The sequence below is a fragment of the Balaenoptera physalus genome (genome assembly GCF_965194825.1).
Source record: "Balaenoptera physalus genome assembly, chromosome: 2".
NCBI classification, from domain to species: Eukaryota; Metazoa; Chordata; class Mammalia; order Artiodactyla; family Balaenopteridae; genus Balaenoptera; species Balaenoptera physalus.
The window spans coordinates 120,747,405-120,769,934 of NC_138883.1; the positions used below are offsets into that span (position 1 = coordinate 120,747,405).

The 22,530-nt window shown below is 49.2% G+C and overlaps 2 protein-coding genes across 10 annotated transcripts in view; one reads left to right on the forward strand and one right to left on the reverse strand.

Moving 5' to 3' along the window:
• SCAPER (S-phase cyclin A associated protein in the ER) overlaps positions 1 to 6,296 on the forward strand; it is a 467,951-nt gene extending 461,655 nt beyond the window's left edge. For all 9 annotated transcript variants that reach the window (XM_082452595.1, XM_082452600.1, XM_082452599.1 and 6 more), the window contains 2 exons: positions 2,690 to 2,741; positions 5,032 to 6,296. In XM_082452595.1, the coding sequence (XP_082308721.1) occupies positions 2,690 to 2,741; positions 5,032 to 5,135 (156 nt within the window). In that variant the 3' untranslated portion in view covers positions 5,136 to 6,296. The remainder of the gene's footprint in view (positions 1 to 2,689; positions 2,742 to 5,031) is intronic.
• A 4,635-nt stretch (positions 6,297 to 10,931) lies between these two features.
• ISL2 (ISL LIM homeobox 2) lies at positions 10,932 to 18,676 on the reverse strand. The gene is made up of 6 exons (XM_082449186.1): positions 17,102 to 18,676; positions 16,069 to 16,258; positions 15,525 to 15,787; positions 13,415 to 13,698; positions 12,646 to 12,813; positions 10,932 to 12,244 (listed from the first exon to the last, which is right to left on the reverse strand). Exons 1-6 carry the CDS (start codon positions 17,157 to 17,159, stop codon positions 12,128 to 12,130), a joined length of 1,080 nt encoding a protein of 359 aa, XP_082305312.1. The 5' UTR covers positions 17,160 to 18,676; the 3' UTR covers positions 10,932 to 12,127.
• Positions 18,677 to 22,530: the final 3,854 nt, after the last annotated feature.

The window sequence follows — 22,530 nt, forward strand, 5'->3', positions numbered from 1 at the left end:
ATTCCAGTTTCTGAAAAAATTTTCAAAGATATTCAGATCTATAGGTAGGGTACAGATTTTTCAAAGAACATCTTGTGATTAATAATTAAAATCTTAATGAATTTTTATATAACCATCATAATTAACATTTAGGATTCTTCAGATATTCTTACAGCCTTAGGATTAAATTTAAACAGAAAATGTGTTATAGAGAATTTTAAGACTGTGATCTTAAAATTCATTCTTTCTTTCATTCAACAGGTAATTTTTTAGTGCCCTCGGTGTGCTGGGCACTGCTCTAGGCACTGGAAATACAGCAGCAAATAACACAGATACAAATTCCTTCCTTTAAAGATCTTTCATTAGAATGGGGGGAGTCAAACAAAAAACAAATAAATAAGTAAAATAAATAGCATGTCAGATGGTATTAAGTGCTCTGGAGAAAAGTAAGGCAAGAAAGGGGGACAGGGACTGCCAGGGAGGTGACACGCAGTTTTTCATGGCATGAGCAGAGAGGCCTCAACCAGGACAGTGATTGTTGAACCAAGAGAGTGATTGTTGAGCAAAGACAATTTTGCATCTGTACCAGCTTAGTCCCTTACATTTGCAACTGCTTGGAAAACAATTTATAAAACTATAAATGGTATCAGAATCTAAAGTAAGGATCATATTATTATTTTCATGTGACGTTGATCTCAGAGTACTTCTAATTCAACTCTTCTCCATTACAGTTAACACACAATTAAATGTAATTTAATGTAAATGTAACACATTTAACATACATTTTATTTTAGCACACAGATTTTATAAATACTACAGAAATTTCTTATAATGCTTCTTTGGGATAGCACTTTAGATTGCTGGAGTTAAATCAAGTTTGGTTTTTTTCTATAAATAATTGTGCTCAAGGGAATGAAAATACATTGGATTTTAGTTTATAAAATGGTTCTTCAAGGTCCCCTGTGTTAGATGATTAACAGTTACTAGAAAATTATATTAAAAATAAGAGCTAGTAGTTTGTCCTAGGTTCCTGAAACTTTACATATTATAGATGACATTTTTCATGTTCCATCTAAGAGTAAAATTACTAGACTTTAAGATTTAGCTGCAGAATGGATGGCCCTAAAGAGTATTATGCTACATGAAATAAGTCAGACAGAGAAAGGCAATTTTACCATATGGTTTCACTTATATGTGGAATATAAAAAACAAGCAAACATAACAAAACAGAAACAGACTCATAGATACAGAGAACAATCTGGTGGTTGGGAAAGAGGCATGGGGAGGTGGGAGGTGGGCAAAATAGGTGAAGGGAATTAAGAGGTACAGACTTGCAACTATAAAATAAATGTCATGGGAACGTAATGTACAGCATAGAAAATATAGTCAATAATATAATAACTTTGTATGGTGACAGATGATAACTAGACATATTGTGGTGACCGTTTCGGAATGTATATGAATACAGAATCACTATGATGCACACCTGGAACTAATATGATACTGTATGTCAATTATACTTCAATTAAAAAAAAGATACAGCTGCAAAATACGTAAGGGCTTTTATAGTTGTGCTTTTTAAAATGTTAAAAATCTGTCAATATTTTAAGACAGTATTTGGCTAAAGAATTCAGTTTGTTAGATATAAAACAAAGTTGTACTTTCCACAGGAGGCAACAACCTGGCCCCTGGTGATACTTAGAAAGATTTGAGTCATCATTATTTGATTTAAACGTATGAGAACCTGAATTACATGTCAGTTTCTTCAGCTTTTATATTTGGGCTCCAAACTATTCATGCAAAAATAGTTGCCTCAGGGTGTGGAGAAAAGGGAACCCTCTTACACTGTTGGTGAGAATGTAAATTGATACAGCCACTATGGAGAACAGTATGGAGGTTCCTTAAAAAACTAAAAATAGAACTACCATACGACCCAGCAGTCCCACTACTGGGCATATACCCTGATAAAACCATAATTCAAAGAGACATGTACCACAATGTTCATTGCAGCACTCTTTACAATAGCCAGGACATGGAACCAACCTAAGTGTCCATCGACAGATGAATGGGTAAAGAAGATGTGGCACATATATACAATGGAATATTACTCAGCCATAAAAAGAAATGAAAATGAGTTATTTGTAGTAAGGTGGATGGACCTAGAGTCTGTCATACAGAGTGAAGGAGGTCAGAAAGAGAAAAACAATACCGTATGCTAACACATAGATATGGAATCTAAAAAAAAAAAATGGTTCTGATGAACCTAGGGGCAGGACAGGAATAAAGATGGAGACATAGAGAATGGACTTGAGGACACAGGGAGGGGGAAGGGTAAGCTGGGACGAAGTGAGAGAGTAACATTGACATATATACACTACCAAATGTAAAATAGATAGCTAGTGGGAAGCAGCTGCATAGCACAGGGAGATCAGCTCTCGGTGCTTTGTGACCACCTAGAGGGATGGGATAGGGAGGGTGGGAGGGAGACACAAGAGGGAGGGGATATGGGGATATATGTATACGTATAGCTGATTCACTTTGTTATACAGCAGAAATTAACACAACACTGTAAAGCAATCATACTCCAATAAAGATGTTAAAAAAAAATAGTTGCCTCAGAATTCAGAAGCATTTTTAAAGCCACCACGCTCAGCAAAATTCTCTGTTCGTAGCATTGGTATTAAAAAAACACTTTTCTCGTTTCACACAGGATTTTGCACAGACTCCAGGTCAGGCAGATACTCAGTCTTATCAGCCCAAAGGTACGTCTCTATTGAAATTAAGTGTCATGTGTTTGTTAGCTGGACATTTCTCACTCAACCCTCTGAAACTGTTAGAGAAATCAATTTATTACATCACCTAAAATATTTGAGATTCGGGTAACAAATATATTTCAGGGAATAAAGAAGTTGATTTTGTCATCAAGCATGAGTACATCAGAATATACAGAGAAATCTATGGAAGTAAAAGAAAAGCACAAAACATCTTTATGTCATTTATACTCACCTCATGCAAGGTATAATAAATGGCGAATAATTACTAAAGAGCTACTTTGCAATACAAGAGACAATCATATCATTAATATTGGCCTACATTATCACATAAATGCTGAAATCACATACATTTGGTTCCATGTTCAGAATAAAATCGTCATTGATAGTAGCCCATACATCCCCTTAAATTCAAGTACTTGAATTTTTTATTGAAAATAAAAGTGTGAAATTGTTCTACATGACGAAAAAGCCATCAGATGAGCACAGCACAGTTCAGGGGCCAAAAGATTTACAAAGTTTTTTTCCCTATAGCATTCCTGCTGAGGTGAGTCCTGTGATCAGAGCTGAGATGTAGAATTTTAAAGTGCATTTTAAATGAGCTACCCACACTGTGAGCTACCCACACTGTAATTGAGAAGTACAAGTTGCTCTTTGTCTGGCTCTCGTGACAGCATCTCTGATTAATGAGACCTTAATTCAGATTTTCCCCAATTCTTCCATTAGTTTGATAGTCTTTAACGTGGCCAGAGGTCTACTCCCAGCAAAACCCTATGGGGCACCCATTCAGTAGCCCTTACTTGGGAGAAGGGGAGGTCACTCTGGGGTGTGTGTGTGTGTCTGTCTGTCTCACACACACACATTATTTATAGTGGGCAGGTGTTGAAAAGTATATAAAAGATAATATAACTAAAACTGTAACAATATCATGAAAAAATGTCATGTTTTATTGGCTCAGGCACTCAGAGAAGTAAACAGAAAGCTATGCCCCTTTTTAGAAATTCAAGTCAACATCATAGTTGGTACCATTTGTCTAAGCCTGCGTTAGTGTGCAAGTTCACTTCTGCCTTGACTCAGTGACAGCATTTTTTTTTTTAAGCTGTTGGAGGCTAGAGAGAAATCAGCATAATTTGTTACTATACCTTACAAAACAATGTTTTAAATTTTGAATTTATGAAAATGCCTAGAAAAATCTTCTAATGTATTTATTTTTAATTGTACAGCAATTTTTTTTTGCGAGTAAGAAGTATAGACATTCTTTTATCTTCCTCTTTCTCCTGACATAAGGATGAGTCACAATTTGCTGCCTATCTGGCAGGCGAAGTCCCAGGGGCTGACTCTGTCTGCTTGGTTTCAACCTTCTTTCCTTTTCCAAGGGACCATCTTCTCTGACTTTCATGCTTTCCCCAATGTGGATTTACTATGGGTTAATCCACAAAACAACAAGTAGGGAACTGTTCTCTGCTTTGCTTAGAAAAAGTCATCACTCTACTGGTGACAGCTCATAATATGCTTACTTGATTTTAAAAAATGATGGTGCCACACTAAGTTGCCAGTTTGCACCTTGGACATCTGTTCCCCTTTTGCTTAGATTAAATCCCCCAAAAATGTTTCACGATGTTTCAAGATGTTGAGTTCATTGCCCAGGTGAACCTCTAAGTTCTAAGTGTAAAGCAGCTCCTGGCAGCACCACATTCTTATTGCTGAGGAAGAATTCTGTTTTTCAAATACTCGCTGCTAGATGACTGGCAGGCCATGAGATTGTTTGTTTCAATAGCCAGTAAAGCTCCTGATAGTTCCCTCTGCTTTGTTAGGTGACTGAATGCCAGATCTGAGCATTTTTAAAGTTATGTTTAAACTAAAATCATGTTTTAGATTAAATAGACTATTTTAGAAAATAAATGTAAAGTTTACATACAGATTTAGCCTTTCAAGGCTAACTTAAGGATGGAATACATGACTGTCACTTTATTTTGTTTACCATACTTATTTACTTATTTTCCTACTCCAGAGTCCAAAACCAATGTTTTTCATAATGTTTTACATAGGGGTTAATGTCTGAATAGGTTAGAAGCATGAAATAGATTGTGATGAAAATATATATTATATATTTTATACTATAGATAGATATAGATCAGTTACCTTTACTTAAATTTGCATCATGATTTATTTGAAGAGTATGTCTCCATTTTGTACTCAGATATCAAAATAATTTTCATTTCTTAAATTTTGAAGAATTTAACTCTTTTTAATTTTACTCTTCTTTTTTTTCCTCTCTCAGGAAAATGTCTTGGTTCCCAAGACTATCTTGAGCTGGCTAACAGATTTCCTCAGCAGGCCTGGGAAGAAGCTCGACAGTTTTTCTTAAAAAAAGAGAAAAAATAAATGTTTTGGTTGGTTGTATATTTGAGTACCCTCATTAATATTTTAAATTGATCAAACATTCTAACTGTTCCTTAAGAAGTTCATTTTCACATGTTTATACTCTGTAGATATGGTATATACTTTGCACTATTTATAAAGACTGTAGATACTTTAATGTTCTTTCTAATTCTGCAAGTTGAGTTTATTTCATTTATGCACAATATTTTGGAGTCTGGTAACTTACATCCTATGATAATATATTCTTTGCATTTGTAATGTGGGTAAAATTAGACATAAAATTAGCAAGTCTGTTTTGTTCTTGTAATAAAATAACTTATTCTGTTTGCAATGATGACTTTTCTTGTTAAAGCAATACAAATTTGAAAGAAAAACGTTAATTCCAACTCCGGAAGTATCTTAATTAAAGACTTACTAAAAGTTAACCTGCTCTAAATTTCCCTTTTATAGGTTTGAGTGAAAGATGTTTATATAACAGTTTTACATTCTAATTACATAATATGTTTTGGGGGCTATTTGAAATGAATTTAAAGCATTATATTCGTTGGTCTGCTTAAAGTTTCCTAGCGGCCAATACTGAGAGTCTCCTATAGAAATAGCATCGCTGAACTGAAACTCTCCAGAATAAAAATTAGGGATCCAAAAAGATCAACCATAGTGAATCACCCTAAAAAGTATTTTCTCAAATAACTGCAATGAAAACCGAAGTAAAAATAAAACAGACGGTCACAAGGGCTCTGAATTTAAGTTTTCAACTCCTGTGCACGCCTCACAGCTGAACGGGAGGAGTGTCTGCCAGGAGATGTTGACCTTTTCATATCTTGTTCTCATCGTTTCTCCACCTTAAGCCAACGGTCAGTGCTAAGCCGGTCACTGAGTGACATTGGTAATAATTTCTGTCAGATAAGGATCAAACATTACCAAGAAAAAAGATCTGGTCGGGGGAAAAAAATGGTTTTAATACGTATCAGATTCAAGACTGGGGGCGGAGGGGACTGGAAAATACAGACGTTTCATCGGATTGTTGAAAGCAAACTTAGCTACCTAATGTTCAGGACACTTTTTTTGGAGCCTCACAAGGCTGCCGAGTTTTGTATATGCTGTTTTTACTCCTTTGCAAATAGAAAATAAAGAGATCCAATTTCAAACGGGAGAAAAAGCGAACGCATCCCAGTGCGCTCTGTACTTCCGCCGCCCGGGACCCGGCGTCTTCCGCGCGGTCGGGCTGCGGGGCCGAAGCCCGGCTGGGCTCGGGGCGGGGACGGCGGCTCCGAGGCCAGTGGGACCGACTCTCGGGAAGTCCCTGCCGCCTCGGCGGAGGCCGCTCCCAGGGCTCGGCGGCGACTCGGCCCGGGGCGCCGGACCCAGGACCCCGGACCCTCGCCAAGGCGCGCTCAGAAACACCTCGAGCCGCCGGCGGGCTGAGCGCCGCGACCCCGGGAGGCCGAGGGGCTGGGCCCTGGCGCCCGCGCCCTCCTCCAGGACGGCGGCCCGGGCTTCTCCGCTGCCCGAGGGCCCGGGAGCCAGGTGTCGGCGGCCGGCTCCTTGCGCTACCCGCCGTCGCCCGGGGCGCCCCAACCAAGGGAGGAGTTCCCAAATCCCGCTTGCCCCGCGGGTCTTGGGGCGTGGACGCAGAATCCTTGTAGCTGAAATGAATAATCAAATATTTATCAGATTTCCTGCAAGACGCTTCACAATAGAATATACTTCTTATCTGGTCGGAAATTTGCCAAAAAGCCATAAATAATTGAGACAGCTGTGATTAACCTTCCAGAAACCATACCAATTAAACATTTAATTGAATGGTCTCATTTGGCCCCCTCGTCCGGGAGGGGAGAGGGTTTGTTTGAGACAAACCCCGGCTCCACCCAGCTGGGGAGCCTGCGAGGATCGGGCCTGGCGGCTCCTGTGACTCCCGACCCGCGCGGTTTCTGTAGGTCTCAAGTTCCCTCCTTTATTGTGCGCTCCGCAGGGCCAGAGTGATTTAAGCTCTAACTCCCCTGGGTTTTACTACTAAACTCTCCTGGGGTGGGGAGAACACCGCGCGCAGGTGAGCGCAGGCACATCTTGTTCCAATTTGCGGAGACAAGTGCCACCAACTGGCTTTCTCCTGGGGCGGGGGCCACGTCCCAGGTCTCCCGAGGCTCAGGGAACACAGGTGGACCCGCTGGGCCGAAGAGAAAAGCCTCTGCTGGGTCCAGCCTGTAAACCTGACGATGCGACAAGGCCCAGTCGGAGCAAAAGTAACAATTTCGCCCGGGCTTTAGAGCCCAGAATTTGAGCCAAATAGGTAAAAGCCGCCCGAGGTCCGGCGGCAGCGACATTTGAAGGCCCAACGCCGCTGCCCAACCGAATTTCCCGCTCTAGGCGGCAGCTCGCTTTCCCGGAGCTCTACAAGGCTCGTCACACCGGACGCCCAGCAGGATGCCGCTTTCTGCCGAGTTCCGGAGCCTCTCCCTCCCTACAGGCAATTGGAGGCGCTGTGACCCCCGAACCCTGAATCTAGTCCGGACCTCGCCTCTTCTACCATCTTTCCTTCCTTCCCCAGGAAGAAAAGCACGTGGGCCATTTTTTCCAGAGCTCCTTGCCAAGCTTTCTGAATTCTTGGGTCTCAATAATCTGGGAAGGGATTACTCCTCACCATCCCTCTTCTTCCACTTCCCTCTCCCTGCTCCCACGCCCCGAACGAACACTGGGGTCTCCTGCTTTCCACACTGAAACCACCGCCTTGAATATCCTGTTTCCCACTGAGGAATCGCTCAGCCTTCCTGAACTCCTGCCCCTCCGCTCACCCCCTGACCCACTCTCTCACGAGCCCTTGACCTTATGGACCAGGCGGTGCCCCGATCCAAAAGATGGCCTCACCTAGCACTCCAGCCTTTCTGGCATGATTTCTGCTGGGCGCCAAACTTGCTTTATAAATTGAACCACTCCCCCTACACCACTCCACATCTGGATCCCAATGGAGTATTTCTCTGTGCCCTTTTTCGCTCCCATTACTGCTCTCAGCCTAGCTCCATTTATCTGCATCTTCCATGCACAGTCTCCATCAACAAGGTGCTAGTCTGTAATTGGTCACACAATCCTCGTTATTGCACTGAATCCCAGTATCTTGAAGAAAGTTTACCTTTACATCAATCAGACCCATATTTAAAAGCCTCTAATCTTCCCTACATCAGCTTAATAAACTCTCTGAATTTCCTGCTTTTATCACAAGTCCATTGGGAACTCCTCTGCAAATCGTTTATTATTCATTCATTGTTTCCCCTCTCCAGCATGCTGCTAGTCAACTAATTCTCTTGCTCTCTTTGGTGAATACTTGTATGGGAAAAGACAGCTAACTAAATGTGTGGCAATTTATGTCCTCCCCCAGACAGCAGCGGCAGAATCTCACATTTTTTAGAGAACAACCTTAGACAACGTCTCATTTAAACCCAGTATTTGCAGCTCTGACAAAACTAAGCTTTAAGCTATTTCATATTCAAAACTGAAAGGCTGATTTCTGTTCCACAACCCATTAAAAATTAAAGTTCGTTGGGAATACTGCCACAGGGACTCTGAATTTCCCAGAATTGTGCAGCCTTTCAATATGTATTAAATTTTGTGGTGTAATAGCCATAAACTTTTCCATCTCTGGGAATCCCTTTCTGCCTCAATTACATAGAGCTATCCAAATTATTAGATAAATCCACTGAGAAAATCTTATTCTAAGGTGAATCTAGTTAAATAACTTACTCCCATTTCCCCTCTATGGCCTCTTTGATTGAACTGACTTTTTTAACTACACAGCTGGGTATCTCACTTTAAAAGCTCAGTAAGCATAAAATACAACACTTGTAATTGTTACAGGTAGTTTAATTTACAAGGAAATCCCTACTGTATTACAGAAGATGTTTAAAGATGACCTGGGAACCAGTAAAACTGATATTTATTAATGTAACTAACCAACCATAGATCTGACACCTCACCAGGGACCACTGTAATAAGGCTTCAGAGTCAAACCCTTTCCTTGGAAACCCACAAGGAAAATGATGCGCCCCTTTGGGTGGCTAGCAACAAACTACAGGAGAGCTTGTGATGTCTAATACAGCAATACACATAGATACAGGTATCCTAATACACAGTAACCACCGTGACCTGGATACTTTCCCAATATTCAAAAACAGACACACTCATATAAATATCAAAAAGAGGAATTAGATTTTTGATCTATGGATGGCAAGGGAAGAGGTGACTGTAATTAGATAGGCAGATGTTTCCATTTGTAGCATTAAAATACTGCAGTGTGTTCAAAGCAAAAATTCAGAGCTAATTAACAACAACCATTAATGACATTTTTAAAATTCAAGAACCTGTTATCTCCTTTTTAAAAATGGCAAAACCCAATATTCTGGATAAATCAAAAGTTTTCAAAAGTAAGATTTTTTGGAAGTTTAGCCCCCTAATCCAATGGCCAGCCAGAAGGTAAAGGGAAATATCTATAGTTCTGTTTGGGAGGGAATGATCTAAGTTAAGGGAATGAACCCTCAAAGAATCTAACCCTGATTATTAAAACACTTTCTGGGCACTTGAGAGTAAAGCTGGTCCTCATTAGCCCTACATATCTCTTCCCTTATCTCTAAGTCTGCAGCACCATTTCCTAAATTCTGAAGAAGGGGAAGATTCTCTTTAATTTTTGTGCTAGTATCACCTTGACTTTCAGGAAGTAAAATATAAATGTGGCCCGATCTTCCCACCTCCTCAATTGCCAGCCAGTCTTCCAGCCTCCCATCTCTAATGGGGGGGGAAGGGGAGAAACCCGCTGATGGAATTCTGCCATCAGTTCAGCTGAAACACCTACAGCAGCCTCTGGCCATCCAATCAGCCCATGGCTTTTCAACAGAAAGCATCGATTCCTCTATCCAGCGACCACAGATGCCACCTCAGACACATTTTTCCTTACCAGGAGCTACCTGAGCTAAGATTGCAACTATCCCCTACTCAGTAAGGGCAATGCCCTCTTTCAAAACAATTCCTGGACAAAGAAGGAGCTACCTGAGGGTCTTTTAACTTGGAGGGACAAGGAAACCCAATGCCAGAGATTGTGCAAAAGTAGTGGAATCACTGGCAGGCTGGCAGCTTTCTGAGTCCACCAAAAGAGAACTGGTCTGGGAAAAGAATTACCCCAGGCTGCCAAAGGGTTAAATATTTGTGAAGGGTAAAACCTGAGCCTCCCGGTTTTTTGTGCTTGCCCGGGGGCCTGCTGGAGATTCAGTATCTCTTGGTTATTTCCTGCGATCACTAAAGCCAGTTTTCAAGAAAACAAGTCACAGGGGTTTGAAATGTCACACCAAGTGACCTGGGCACGGCATATCCAGGGGCCATTCCCAGCTCCCTCCCACCCGGGCCATCCCCCGCCCCCTGCATTTCGGGTCTGGAAAGAAAATAAACCAAGGACACGCCAGACTGGTTCTGGGTGGACTTATTTTCCCTGGCAGCCTCGATCCTAGCGGGGGCTTGTTGTGGCTCCTTCAGTGTATCGCTTGCAGGTGATGCCAAATGCAGATAAGGAGCCGCCGCGCGGCCTTCTCCTCTGTCTAGACGGGGGAATTAATAAATGCAGCGGGATTGATCACGTCGCGCATCCACTCTGGGGACAGCGCCGAGGACGAGCCGTCAAGGCCCCCCTGTTCGCCCCGGGGCGCGCGGGCTGGCCTCGCTGCTCGGCGGCAGGGCCCGGGTGGCAGGCGGGCGAGGCGCCCGGGGGTGGGGGTTCGGGCTTCCAGACTGGCGGGAAAAGAAACGCAGGGGGGGCCCGAGTGCCCCCGGCCGAAAATGGAGCGAGGGTCGAGGGGGCCTTGAGGGACGCCAGGCTGGGTCCGGCTGCAGGAGCTGAGGCCAGGTTGAGACGGAAACGCTGGCCCTAGCCAGCCAAACGGCCGCCATCGGAACATCGCAGGTTTCCCCGCCCAAATGGGGTCACCCCACCGCCCCGCGGGCTTCTGCCGCGAAACGCCGAGAGTGAGAAGCCAACAGGGAGCGCGCAGGCTTCCGGCAGGTCCTGGGCGCTCAAACCCTTCGCTGGGCCTCGCTGGGCCGCACGGGGCGCACGGAGCACAGGGACCCAGCCCCGCCCCCCGCGCGGCGCCCAATCCCCGCCGGGCCCGCCCCTGTTGGCGCGGGAGCACGCGGGCCAGTGGCGCGAGAGGCGCGGTTACCAGCGGTGGGCCCTGCGCTGAGCCTCATTTTCTTTGAAACAAGCCCCAACCCCAACCTGCCTTCGTCCAGCCATCCCGCTGCACCAACAGCACACAGGAGCAGCATCGATCGGGTTATTATCTTTTTTTATTAAGATCAAAATATTCGTCCCACTATGAACTGGCTGTCCTCACAATAAATAACAATAACTTACGTTTTGCTCGGCAAAGGCTCACACACTCTGTCCTCCGTCGACCGATAATTTAAAACATTTTCAGGGAAAGTCTCGTTTCTACTTTTTTCCGGCAATCATGCGCTTTGGGGGATTGAGTGCCTGTTCCTTTGGATTGCCCCGTCCTCTTCCCCGCTAGAGGCGGGGCGAGGCCACCTGGGAGCGCGGGGCCGGGTGGCGGCAGGTGCCCGCATCCGCGTGGGCGAGCTCAGGGCTGGGCCGGCGCGGGACCTGACCTGCGCGTTCTCCACGCACAAGTGGGTACGTGGGCCGGGGGGCGCGGAAATAGAGCGGCGGCGGCCACGCCGAGCGAGGGAGAAGAGATGGCAGAGCTAACGTTAGTAAACCCAAATTCTGGTTTTGTAAAAAGAAAAGTCCTCGGAGCAGGGCTTTCCAGTCTGGTGAAAGCAGGTTGCGTCCCGGCGCTTTTGGCTATCCCGACCGCTTCTCTCAGTCCTCTCTCTTTAAATAGCAATAATAATAATTACAAAGGCGAGAGAGTTTTCGGAGCTGGAATGGCCTGAGCATGGGTAAGTCTCATGCAGGGAGCATGCGAGGTCCGCGGGCTGGCGGGGAAGGGTCCCCCTCACGTTTCCACGGGACTCGGCACCATGCTGTTGGGGGTGTCCGGGAGCTGCGAGGACAGGGAGGTCACGTCGCTGCCGGAGGAGTTGCCTAGGGAGCCAGACTCAGAGAAGGAGACCTGGGGCAGCGGAAACACCGGGAAGGAGCGGGTGAAGAAGCGCCCGAGCTGGTTTTCCCGGGCCACCTACTCCCAAAGGTGTCCCTTGGGGACAAGCCACCGGCTGGGAGCAGGCCCTTGGATAAGTCGGCCAGGTCCCCAAGCGCACGCAGGGGTATTAGGGCGGGGCTGCGGGTTGGGTAATCCCTCGACCTCCCCTGCGAGCGCTTTAATCCAGGGAGACCTGGTTTAGAGCGAATTAATGAGCCGGTGCGGTTGCAGCTACCCACCTCCCCCCAACCACCCCCCCCAGCCCCTCATCCCCTGAGAACCCCCCACCCCTTCCCACCTTGGCTAAGTGGCTAAATCCACCCCACCTCCCCCGGAGTCCTGAGTTCCGGGCGAGTAGAGCAGGGCCTCACCAGCTGCTGGAAGGCGGGTTGGTCCAGGTCACTCTGGAGGGCGAACTCGCTGAGCGCTTTCCATGGCGGCTGGTACGTCTGCACCTCGACTGCACTGCCCTGCACGGCGCTCTCGTGGCGGATGGGGCTGCCCGCCACCAGGGGCGTCCCGGTCAGTCCCTGCAGGCTCTGCGGGACAAGCAGAAGAGAGGGTGGAAGACGCTCGAATTAGGTCTTGTGTTTCCCGCCATCTTTGAGACTGGGGCCCCAGGCACTGGCACGTGATTTGGAGCCTGAAACGGTTTAGGGGAGGCATACACTTGTCCGCAGCCGCCTTCTCCAGTGCAAATTCCTCGGGCCCAAAAACAGCCACCATAGGCCAGCCTCAGTGCTGGAAGCCAACATGGCAAGGGAACGAACGCGAGGCCTGCGTTCCCATCCCTCTCCAGGTTTGCAGAGGAAAAGTGTTCAAACCGAGTCATGCTGAGAGAAGGACACAACCCGCCCCGACTTGCTGGCTCTGGCAAACTTGCCACCTTGAGCTCCGAACTACGCCCCAGACCCCAATTCTGGTCTGCCGCTGGAACTGAGGAAGACCTGACCTCGAATACAATAATTAAGAAGCCTTCAACCCCAAGGTAAGCCTTGCTCTGAAAGCACCAACACACGCTGTTGGAGAGTCCAGTTCCCCCTGGATCTCCCGAGAGCCGGCCCAGAAATGGGCACGCAGATGCCGCAGCGCGAACCCGAGGCTCCACCCGATCCGATCCTCCAGCTCCCAGTCTCTCACCGTCTTGTCATTGTGCTGCTGCTGCTGCAGCTGCTTCATGAGGATGGATTTCTTCTTGTCTTTGCACCGCTTGTTCTGGAACCAGACGCGGATGACCCGCGGGCTCAGGCCGGTCATCTCCACCAGCTGCTCCTTCATGAGCGCGTCGGGCCGCGGGTTGGCGGCATAGCACGTCCGCAGAGTGTGCAGCTGCTTCTCGTTGAGCACGGTCCGCACGCGGGTTGTCTTCTCGGTCTGTTTGTGCACGTGCGGGCGCAGCGAAGGCTGCCGGCCCGATCCCGGGTCTGCAAGGGAGCGAGAGATGAGAGAGCGGCCGCCACTCACTCTCCCTGCGCCCCGCCCCGCGGCGGCCGAGTCCTCCGGGGCCCGATTTCGTTTCTCTTTTATTCCGTTTATTTCGTTTTATTGTTCGTCTTGTCTCCCTTTCCGTCTGTTCGCCCTACCCGGAAAAAGGTGTGCATTTTCGTCCGTTCCCTACTTCCTCCACAGGGCTCCCCGCAGCGATCTCGCCAGCGCGCAAGCGGGGCGTGGGAGTTCCGAGCTAGGCCTGTGCGGGACGGGAGTGGCCGACCCCCACTGTGCTTCCTCCACTTACCAGACCCTAGGAATGCCCGCGTGGGTTCCGCGGGACGAGGGAAGCCCTCCGGAAGAAGTCGGAGTTTCAGAGGAAGAGGAAGGAGGCGCGCCCGGGACTCTGGAGGGGGAAAGGGGAAGGGGACCCACGCGGACCCCAAGCGCCGCGCTGCCTCGGAATTGGGGGGCTTGTCTCCCGCTCCCGGGTGGCCCCCAAGAGCCCTTCTCCCTGATTCAGAGGCCTCTCGGACAGGGCCTGGCCGTGTGTCGCGAAGACCTGTCCTAGGGCGCGAGTGGGCCTCCAGGGCCTGGAACAGTTCCTTTCTGCCAGCCCTCGGGCCTCGGCCCGCCGGGTCTCCTCCCTCAGGGCTCCAGGTTCCCTGGCCCAGCGGCCGCCCTCCCGGCCCGCGCGCAGCCGCTAGCACTTTCCTCTCTCGGCCTTGGGTTCTCTCAACCCCAGGTTAAGTAGAATCGGATATTTAGGGCCGGATTCCCGCGGCCCGCAACCCGCAGCAAACAAAAGGGAGCCCCTCCGATACCCGAGACCAGGGTGCACTCAACACTGGCTTCATCCTGTTTCGCACTCCCATCTGAACCAGGTTTGGATACAAGTCTCACTGTTTCAACTTATATCCCCTTCCGGGCATATCTAGATCTGGATAAATATTTACAAATAGCCCATCTAGCCCAATCTTCTCATTCTATACGGGAATAAAGGGAGGACCAGAGGAAGTGGGAGCACGTCAAGCACACAGCACCCAGAGGCTCAGCCTGGTCTAGAGATTGGTGCTTCAGGTCCGTGGCTACTTGCTGGTAACTGCTCAGCCAGAGTCACTGTTCCTACGCGGTAACCACACACTTAGAACCCAACTCCGGGCATCTCCTGATTAGGACCCAGAGCATCCCCTGAGGTGTATGATCCCTGAGTCCACTGTACGTCCACTCCTTCCCCACCGAGAAACGTTCGGCTAAGTTGTTCATCAAACTGGGCCTCAAAAGACAAATGCAGACACTAGCTCTTTGTTGAGTAGTTAGCCTTCAAAGCTGTCTTTACGGGTGGGCTTCTGGCTGGCTGAACCCACCTCTAGGCTGGGAACTGTATTCCTTACACACATACCCCCAGGCAAACCTATCTTTTCTCTCTGACAACACACATACTGCTTGAAATTCCGAGTACAAGTTCCATAGACAAAGTCACCACTTCAGATTCCCCGTGGTCATTCACCTTCCTGCTCCTACTACTGTGTTCCACATATTCCTTATCACGGAGAACACAATTCCCCACTATTCTGCACACTCATACACACAATCCCGGCTCAGTTTACCCACACGCAATTTTTCCACGTCACACGAACACACACTCAGCCGCGTTCCTAACACAGGGTTCTGCACTCACCCAGAAAACCCCACGCTGCAGGCAAACGGAAATACACCCAAGTGACAACTTTTCGTCCGATCACAACCACCCCCGCTACGAACACACACTCATGAACTCACTCCCGAGCCGGCGGCACAGTACCGGGCGCAAGCGGCTTACCTGGCAGATGCAGGCCGCGGGCGCCGGGGAGCGGGCCGGGGCTGCGCGGGCTGCCGGCCGCGGCGCGCTCGAGCAGGAGGCCGTGGTCGGCGCGGCAGAGCAGCTCGTGCTCCCGCAGCGAGAACTCGTCGCCGGGCAGCAGCTGGCGGCTGCACACGGAACAGCGGAAACACTCGATGTGGTACACGCTGTCCCGCGCCCGCATCACCAGATCGCTGCTGCTGAAGCCCACCTGGCACTTGGCGCACTTGATGCCGAAGAGCCTGCGGGCCCAAGGCACGGGCGGTGTCAGCACGGGGCCTGCGGCCGGCCTCGCCTGCCGGGCTGCTACTCACCCCGGGCACGCGCGCCCAGGACGCTTTGTGGCCCAGAGGGAGGCTGCGGGGACCAGCCCTCGGGGGGTCCCCAGGCCGGGAGGTGCGCGGCGGCACGCGTTCGGGGTGGGGGCCGCGTTCTCCCCGCGCCGGGGCGCGCGGGCGGCCCGCCATCCTCGAGCCCCGGCCCCAGCGGGCGGTGGCGCAGCCCGGGCTCTCGCGGGCCTCACCTGACGTAGTCCCGCTTGCAGTAGGTCTTCCCGTCTCTCACGAAGCACGTGCACGTCTCGTCCAGGTACTGGCTGCACTCGGCGCACTTGAGGCAGGCGGCGTGCCACTCGAGGTCGGGCGACACCCGCAGGATAAACTGGTCGTGGATTTGACTCCCGCAGCCCACGCACATGGCCGTCCCGGGCTTCTCTGCCGGGGAAGGGCGCGGGGCCCGTGTCAGGCCTGGCTGCCCGGACCCCGGCCGAGGCCGCTCCAGCCCCAACCCAACCCGCTGGCGCTCTCGCTCTCTTTCAAGAATTGCGACCGCAAGAAAAAGGAAATGGGCTTTCCAAAGGTCCAGACAATTGGAAACGAAAAAACAAAATCTTCTGAATTTGCGAAGGCTTTCTGTCTCCCCCCACCCCCCTCCCCGATTTTTTTCTCTATTACATTCACTTGGACACAGGCGTTTTATCGATATATCTTGTAACTAAAATCTAACAAGTCAGTGAGAAGAAAGAGTCAATAGACATTTAAACCCTGCGGACGCCACACTATCAATACTGGACGGTGATGTTCCGGCATTGCCGTCCGCACACTCCCTCTCACAGCGACTCCCTCCTACCCCAACAGACACTTCAGCTTTCGGCGGAGTCTCCGTTCATCCTCTTTGACATTTCTTAGTTTAAATATCCCAGATCAAGCTAGAGAAATCTTCCTTATTTGAAAGGCCGAAAGACAAGCAAGCAAGCAAACAAAAAAAACCCACATCCCTAAGTCAAACCTATTGCCTTAGCGCAAAACAGAAGCAGATTTCACAGCCTGAGGTCAGCCTAGCAGGCTTGAGAAAGAGTGTTTAATTATAAACTAAAACAACAGGATTCCAACGGATAAGCGGTCCTGCAGGAAAATGCATTCGTTTTCTTTTTTTTCTCTCCCAGTGTCCTGTCAAATATAAGCCACTTGTAGAATCCACTAAACATTCTTCTGCATTAGAAATATTGCATATTAAGCACACACACATACAACGCACACACACACTGGAAGACTTACTCTTGGAATGATCCCCCATAGTACCCAGAAAAGGATAATGAAAAATAATATCCACCATGCAGAAAAAAGATGTGCGCAAAGCGTGCGGCCAGGGGCAGAAGGACGAAGGTCGCGCGCCCAGCCTCGGCTCTTTTGCTAACTAACTCCTCCTGCCCCGCGGAGTTGAAGGAGCGATTCCGCACCGGCCCTCACGCAGCATGACGTCAGCACGCATTCGCCCGTGGCCGGAGCTGGGGGCGGGACCTGTGGCGTCACGAAGCTTCCCCAGAACCTCTGGGGATGCAGGGGAGGTGTTGGGGACCTGGGGGCTGATGGGCGGGGTAGGTTGGGTGGAAGGCGGGGGTGACGGAGGATTGGCTGGGAGGAAATGGGCCAACCCTGATTGGCCAAGAGTGAACAATGGAGCGCAGCCCCCTCCCCCGAAATGTACAAGGATCCACACTCTGGCGCTGGATCGGGCTATCCCGGCTGGACCTTGTGTCACTGCTGAGCTGTGTCTGCGGCCGCCGCAGCTCTGAGCTTCCTCTTGGACTTGCGTGGCGGTCTCCCCAGGCGCGCTCGAGCAGGGTGATGGATACCTGGGGGAGTGAAGGGGGGCCTGTCCTTTAGATGCTCCCTTGTTTCATTAAAAAAAAAAAAAAATCCACTCTCTTAGGACGAGAGCTGGGGGTGGGGGGCGGGGAAGGGTGGTCTGTTTGGACAAGACCTTCACCGTCCAGCCGGTCACCGTTCTCCTCTCAGGCGCCTTTGTTCTCAGGGTCCAAGCTAGAGAGGTTAAGGGTTTGGATAAACTCTGTTTAGACTTCCCCACCCGTCCGCCTGTGGAAAACTTCTCCCAGTTGGAGCGTTAGGTGGGTAACGCCAGAACGCAGAATCCGAAGACGATCACCGGATCCAGATTCGAGCCTTGACTTGCATTTGGGGCGGGAGTATAATTTGACACGGACTCCCCCATTCTTTCCCCACTCGAATAGCACAGCTCCTTCTAGGAACAAGGCTGGGGTCGAATGTGTGTCTCACTTCTAGAATAAATGATATTTATAAACTCTTCTGTTTTATTTCACAAACCAACTGCAACGCAAATAATCAGAAACAAATGTGGCGCGCGGGGTAATTTACGATCTGCGTGGCGGCTGCTCGTTCCTTAGAAAACCCGCGACTTCTGAGCAGAGTCCAGGCATTTTTCTTTCAAAAAAATCTCTGTGGGTTTTGTTTGAAAGGGTCCAAAAACTGGCCCATGAATTATAAATAACATTTATCCCACCATGGTGGCTGTCGTTGTTTTCCCATTAAAAGGTGTACCAAGAACTTGGTGCGCGATGGGACGCAGGTGGGCGCCTGGGAATAAAATGTCTCCACGGGAACCCCAGATCCCGGCCCAAGTCGGCCTGAGGGCGCGATCGAGCTCGGCGGCCCTTCTGCTAAAAACCTAGGGCTGGTTGGCTTCACACTCTGGGCTGCTCGCCGGGAAATGGGTGCAGCCAAGCGCGCAAGGAGAGGCTTTGCGCAGAGCTGGGGCTAGGCCCTCAGCGCACACTGAACTCACTACTGGATGATGGCCCGCCGCCCAGCGCTGTGCTGAGCGCTTCACGTGGTGGCCCCGTCGGTCTTGTAAGGCTTTTAACCACCGCCACTACCTTTGGAACGTCTGGTCTTTCTCACCCGTCTGGTTCTTCAGTACAGCTTACCAGCCGCTGTGCCAACAGGCCATTTCTTGCGTCTTTGGCCACTAGTGCCCAAACAGCGTTCACCCTGAGTGTGTGTGGAGCATGTCAGGATGGGCACAATGCTGCTTGTCTATGAAAATAAACGGGGTTGAGGAGCGAGGGGGTGGGTATGGGTGGGTATGTCTGCACCGGGCCACTCTGTGACCTCAGGCATTTTATTTTACTTCTCTGACCCTCGGTTTCCTCATCTGTAAAATGAGGGATAAAAATAATATCTACCTCTACTACTGTAAGAATTAAAGCATTCTCTGGAAAAGGCTTAGAACAATATCTGGAGCGTAATAAGTGCAATACATGGTAACTATGATAATCACAGTCACGGCTGTATCTTTGTGTTGGGAGCCTCTATGTATGCTGTACCTTTCCTGTGTGCGGTGCCTGCGTGCCTCTGGGCGTGGAGGGGAGGTCTAAGTATATCTGTGTGTGTGTCATCTGGTGATTTCTTTGTGCATTTCCATGTGTGCTTGCTCTGTATGTGTCTCCTGTGGGGATGCAGGATCAGAAAGTGTGGTCTGAGTGCAGAATTTGTGTACAAATGATGTCTGTGTATCTGGGTACCATCTCAGAATGGGGAGGAGGTTTGTGGTAGGTGTGCTTCCCTAGTGAACTAGGAGGTGCTCCTGGCCGGTTGGCCTCTCTCTCCAGCCACTCTGGGCCTGGCCGGACTGTCAGCACCCAACTAGGAGCAAGCAAATCAATTAACTCAATGGCACAGGCGGCCAGGATGGGGAGGCTCTGGGTTGGAATCCTAGGTCCAGACTTTTAACACTCCCCTGCCAAGAGGAGAAATTCCTCCTTACCAGAAAAAAGCCAATTCTTTGAGACCCTATTAGGGAAGAGGAGGGAGATGGTGATTTCTCCTGGGATGTCAGGTAGCTGGGTCAAGAACTAATATTTCTTTAGTCTCCGTCATGTGCAAAGCCCCTGTTATTAGCCTATTAGGTCTTTACCGCAATGTTATGAGGTGGGTAGTTTTAGACTCATTTAGTCCGTGAGGAAACTGAGGCTTAGGGAGGTGACATGATTGCTTCTGGTCACAGGGTAGGTCAGAGCTGGCATTCAAAGCAGGTCTGCGTGACTCCATCTCCCTTGCTTCTTTCACTGTGCGGTTGAAGACCCACAGGGGTGTGGTTCCATCACTCACCAGCTTCACTTCTCTGGAGCTGTAAAACCACGGACCAGTTTCAGGATCCCTCCGTGTGGGTCTCCTGGGTCACAGCCATCCTTGGGAGACCAGCACTGGAGTGAGAGAAGTGAAAATCCTCTTCCCCCGGCACAGCCACAAGGCACCATTGATCTGGTCCTGCCCTGGTTCTCTGCTTCCTGGCTGCTCCCAGGGTCCCCTTCTCCATGTCCCAGGCTACAGCACACGGGAGATCTGGGAGCCTCCTTTCCTGGGCTTTAGAGCACTCTCTATCCTTACTGGGAATAGCAGCTTGAGCTCCATAGCTCTGTATTATCCCATAAAACTAGCCCCGGCTATGACCCTCTTCCTGGGAAGACTGCAGAAGCACAAAGAAGTCTCTCTGGATTCCTTCTCCCCAAACCTCCCTCCACCCCATCTCTGCTGCATTAAACTCTACTCACAATTCCCCTGAAAGATAGGCTTACTGTGCAGAAATCCTTGAGAAATCACAGAACAGGTGGTCATTCACGATACAGGGATAGCAGCTCCTACCCTGGGAACGAGTCCTGAAAGAAAGAGCAGGAAAGCACTAGGCATGGGGCCAGGGCCTAGGAGCAGATCACAAAGCAGGCCAGGTCACCTAAAGCAAACCAGGCTTTATTATTTTACAGTTTTGCTTAGTCAATCCTCCATTCTTCCTTCCTTCTAGAACTCTAGAACGAAAACGCTGGAAGACCCTTTGGAGACTTTCTCTTTCAGACCCTTGTTTGACAGAGAAAAATCTGCAGCCCAGAGAGGTGGTCATCCTCACCCAGCCTGCCCGTCCTCAAGCTCAGATCCCCCAGACAGCTCCTAGAGGCCCACATGTGCGCACACACGCTCCATTTCCTTCCGCACTAACCGCCTTCCTGTTCTTACCCACTCAGGAGAGCTTTACCTGCCAGGAGATGTTTTGTCTCCTATTTGTCATGGAAATGCATATGTGGGGAGGAATGTGGGGCTTAACCTATATCTTTAGTATCATCATCATCGTCATGGCTAACGTATAGGACTCTCACTTGGGGCCACCTTCACACACATGACTGCCTGTATGCTCACAACAATTTCAGGAAGGAGTTACTATTGTTAAAATTATCCTCATTTCACAGATAAGGACACTGAGGCTTGGAGACGTTAAGTAATTTGTCCCAGGTTACATAGCTGGTGGAGCCAGGATTGGAGCCAGGCTCTCTGCCTCCGGAGGTTGCTGGTGGAATCATTACACTATCTTGCCTCCGGATCACTCACAAAGGGCATGTCACAGGCATTGTGCCCACCCAACACAAAGGAAGCTGTTGCTAGTGATGGGAGCATTAATCCCACTGTGAGTATCAGAGAGGAAACTGAGGGCCAATGACCTGTCATCTAGCATATAAGTGACAGAAATGGAGCTGGAAACCAGGTCCCCTGACCCAGACCAGGGGTCTTCCTGCTGGAGTCCTTTGAGATGGGATTCTGTTATTGCCCACCTGAGGACCAGGCCTCCTCCTCTGGCTCCTGCCTCCATCCCCCTCCCACCCCACGACCTTGGCCTCTACTCTTCTCCAAAGGCAGTTGGAGACATTGTACAGAATAGGCCAGAAAGGGTCTCAGCATCCCCATCATCACCGCCATAGGCTTCTGAGGGCTCGACTTTGGGGGAGTTGGGCACCATGTTTCAGAGACAGCAACTAAGGCCCAGGAAGAGGAAGAAACTTGGCAAATCAGACTCCAGGCCTCCGATATCCAAGCCCATCCTCTCTCCCCAGGCTCTCTTGCCTGACCCCCACCAACTTTCTTGGAGCAAACAGGTATCCAGTGACACTGCCGGGTCCCTCTCCCTCTTTCCTGAGCCCCCTTCTCCCTCCCTAACATTCACTGAGCACTTGCTGCAGGCCAGGCCCTGGGCTAAACAATTGTAGAAGGTCTCATTTAAAGCTCCCAACAACCCACAGGGCAGGATGGGCTACATAATTTGCAGATACAGTGCAAAATGAAATGTGGGGCCCCTTGCTCACAAATTAGTAACAATTTCAAGACGGCAATGGCACAGCATGAAACCAAGCATGGGGCCCCATGGACTGTACCAGTTGCATCCCATGAAGCCAACTCTGCCTCTGAGGCATTGAGGCAGGTCCTCTTACCATCTTCCAGCAGCTCAGAAATAAATAAATTAGTAACCTTCACGAGTTAATACAACTAGTAAGAGGTGGGACTGAGACTCAAGCCCATTAATCCATGAGACTAGTCATGAACTTGTGCTACTTGAGTCTATCCAGATGGGAATGAACTTATTTGTTTGTTTGTTAGTTTGTTTATAGTGGACATGTGCCAGGGTCATTCTGTATTAAGAAACCCACAGTCTCTAGCACTCTTTTCCTTGCGGGATCAATATGGTCATTACAGAAGGATGAGAAAAATTAACCTTTAAAAAAAAAAAACCACATGGGAGCCTTTGTTTCTTTCCAAAGCACACTCTGGTAGCCACAGGGATAAACCGCCAAGCCCAGATCTCAGGAAGGGAGGGGGTAATAGGAAGGAGCTGTGCTGATGGCTTT

Excerpts from the sequence above, each read along its gene's own strand:
- ISL2 (XM_082449186.1), bottom strand. The coding sequence starts at position 17,159 with ATGGTGGATATTATTTTTCATTATCCTTTTCTGGGTACTATGGGGGAT. Across the intron at positions 13,699-15,524 it reads CCGCGGCCTGCATCTGCCAG|ACCCGGGATCGGGCCGGCAG; the intron begins GTAAGCCGCTTG and ends GCTCCCTTGCAG. Across the intron at positions 12,814-13,414 it reads AGCAGCACAATGACAAGACG|AGCCTGCAGGGACTGACCGG; the intron begins GTGAGAGACTGG and ends CTTGTCCCGCAG.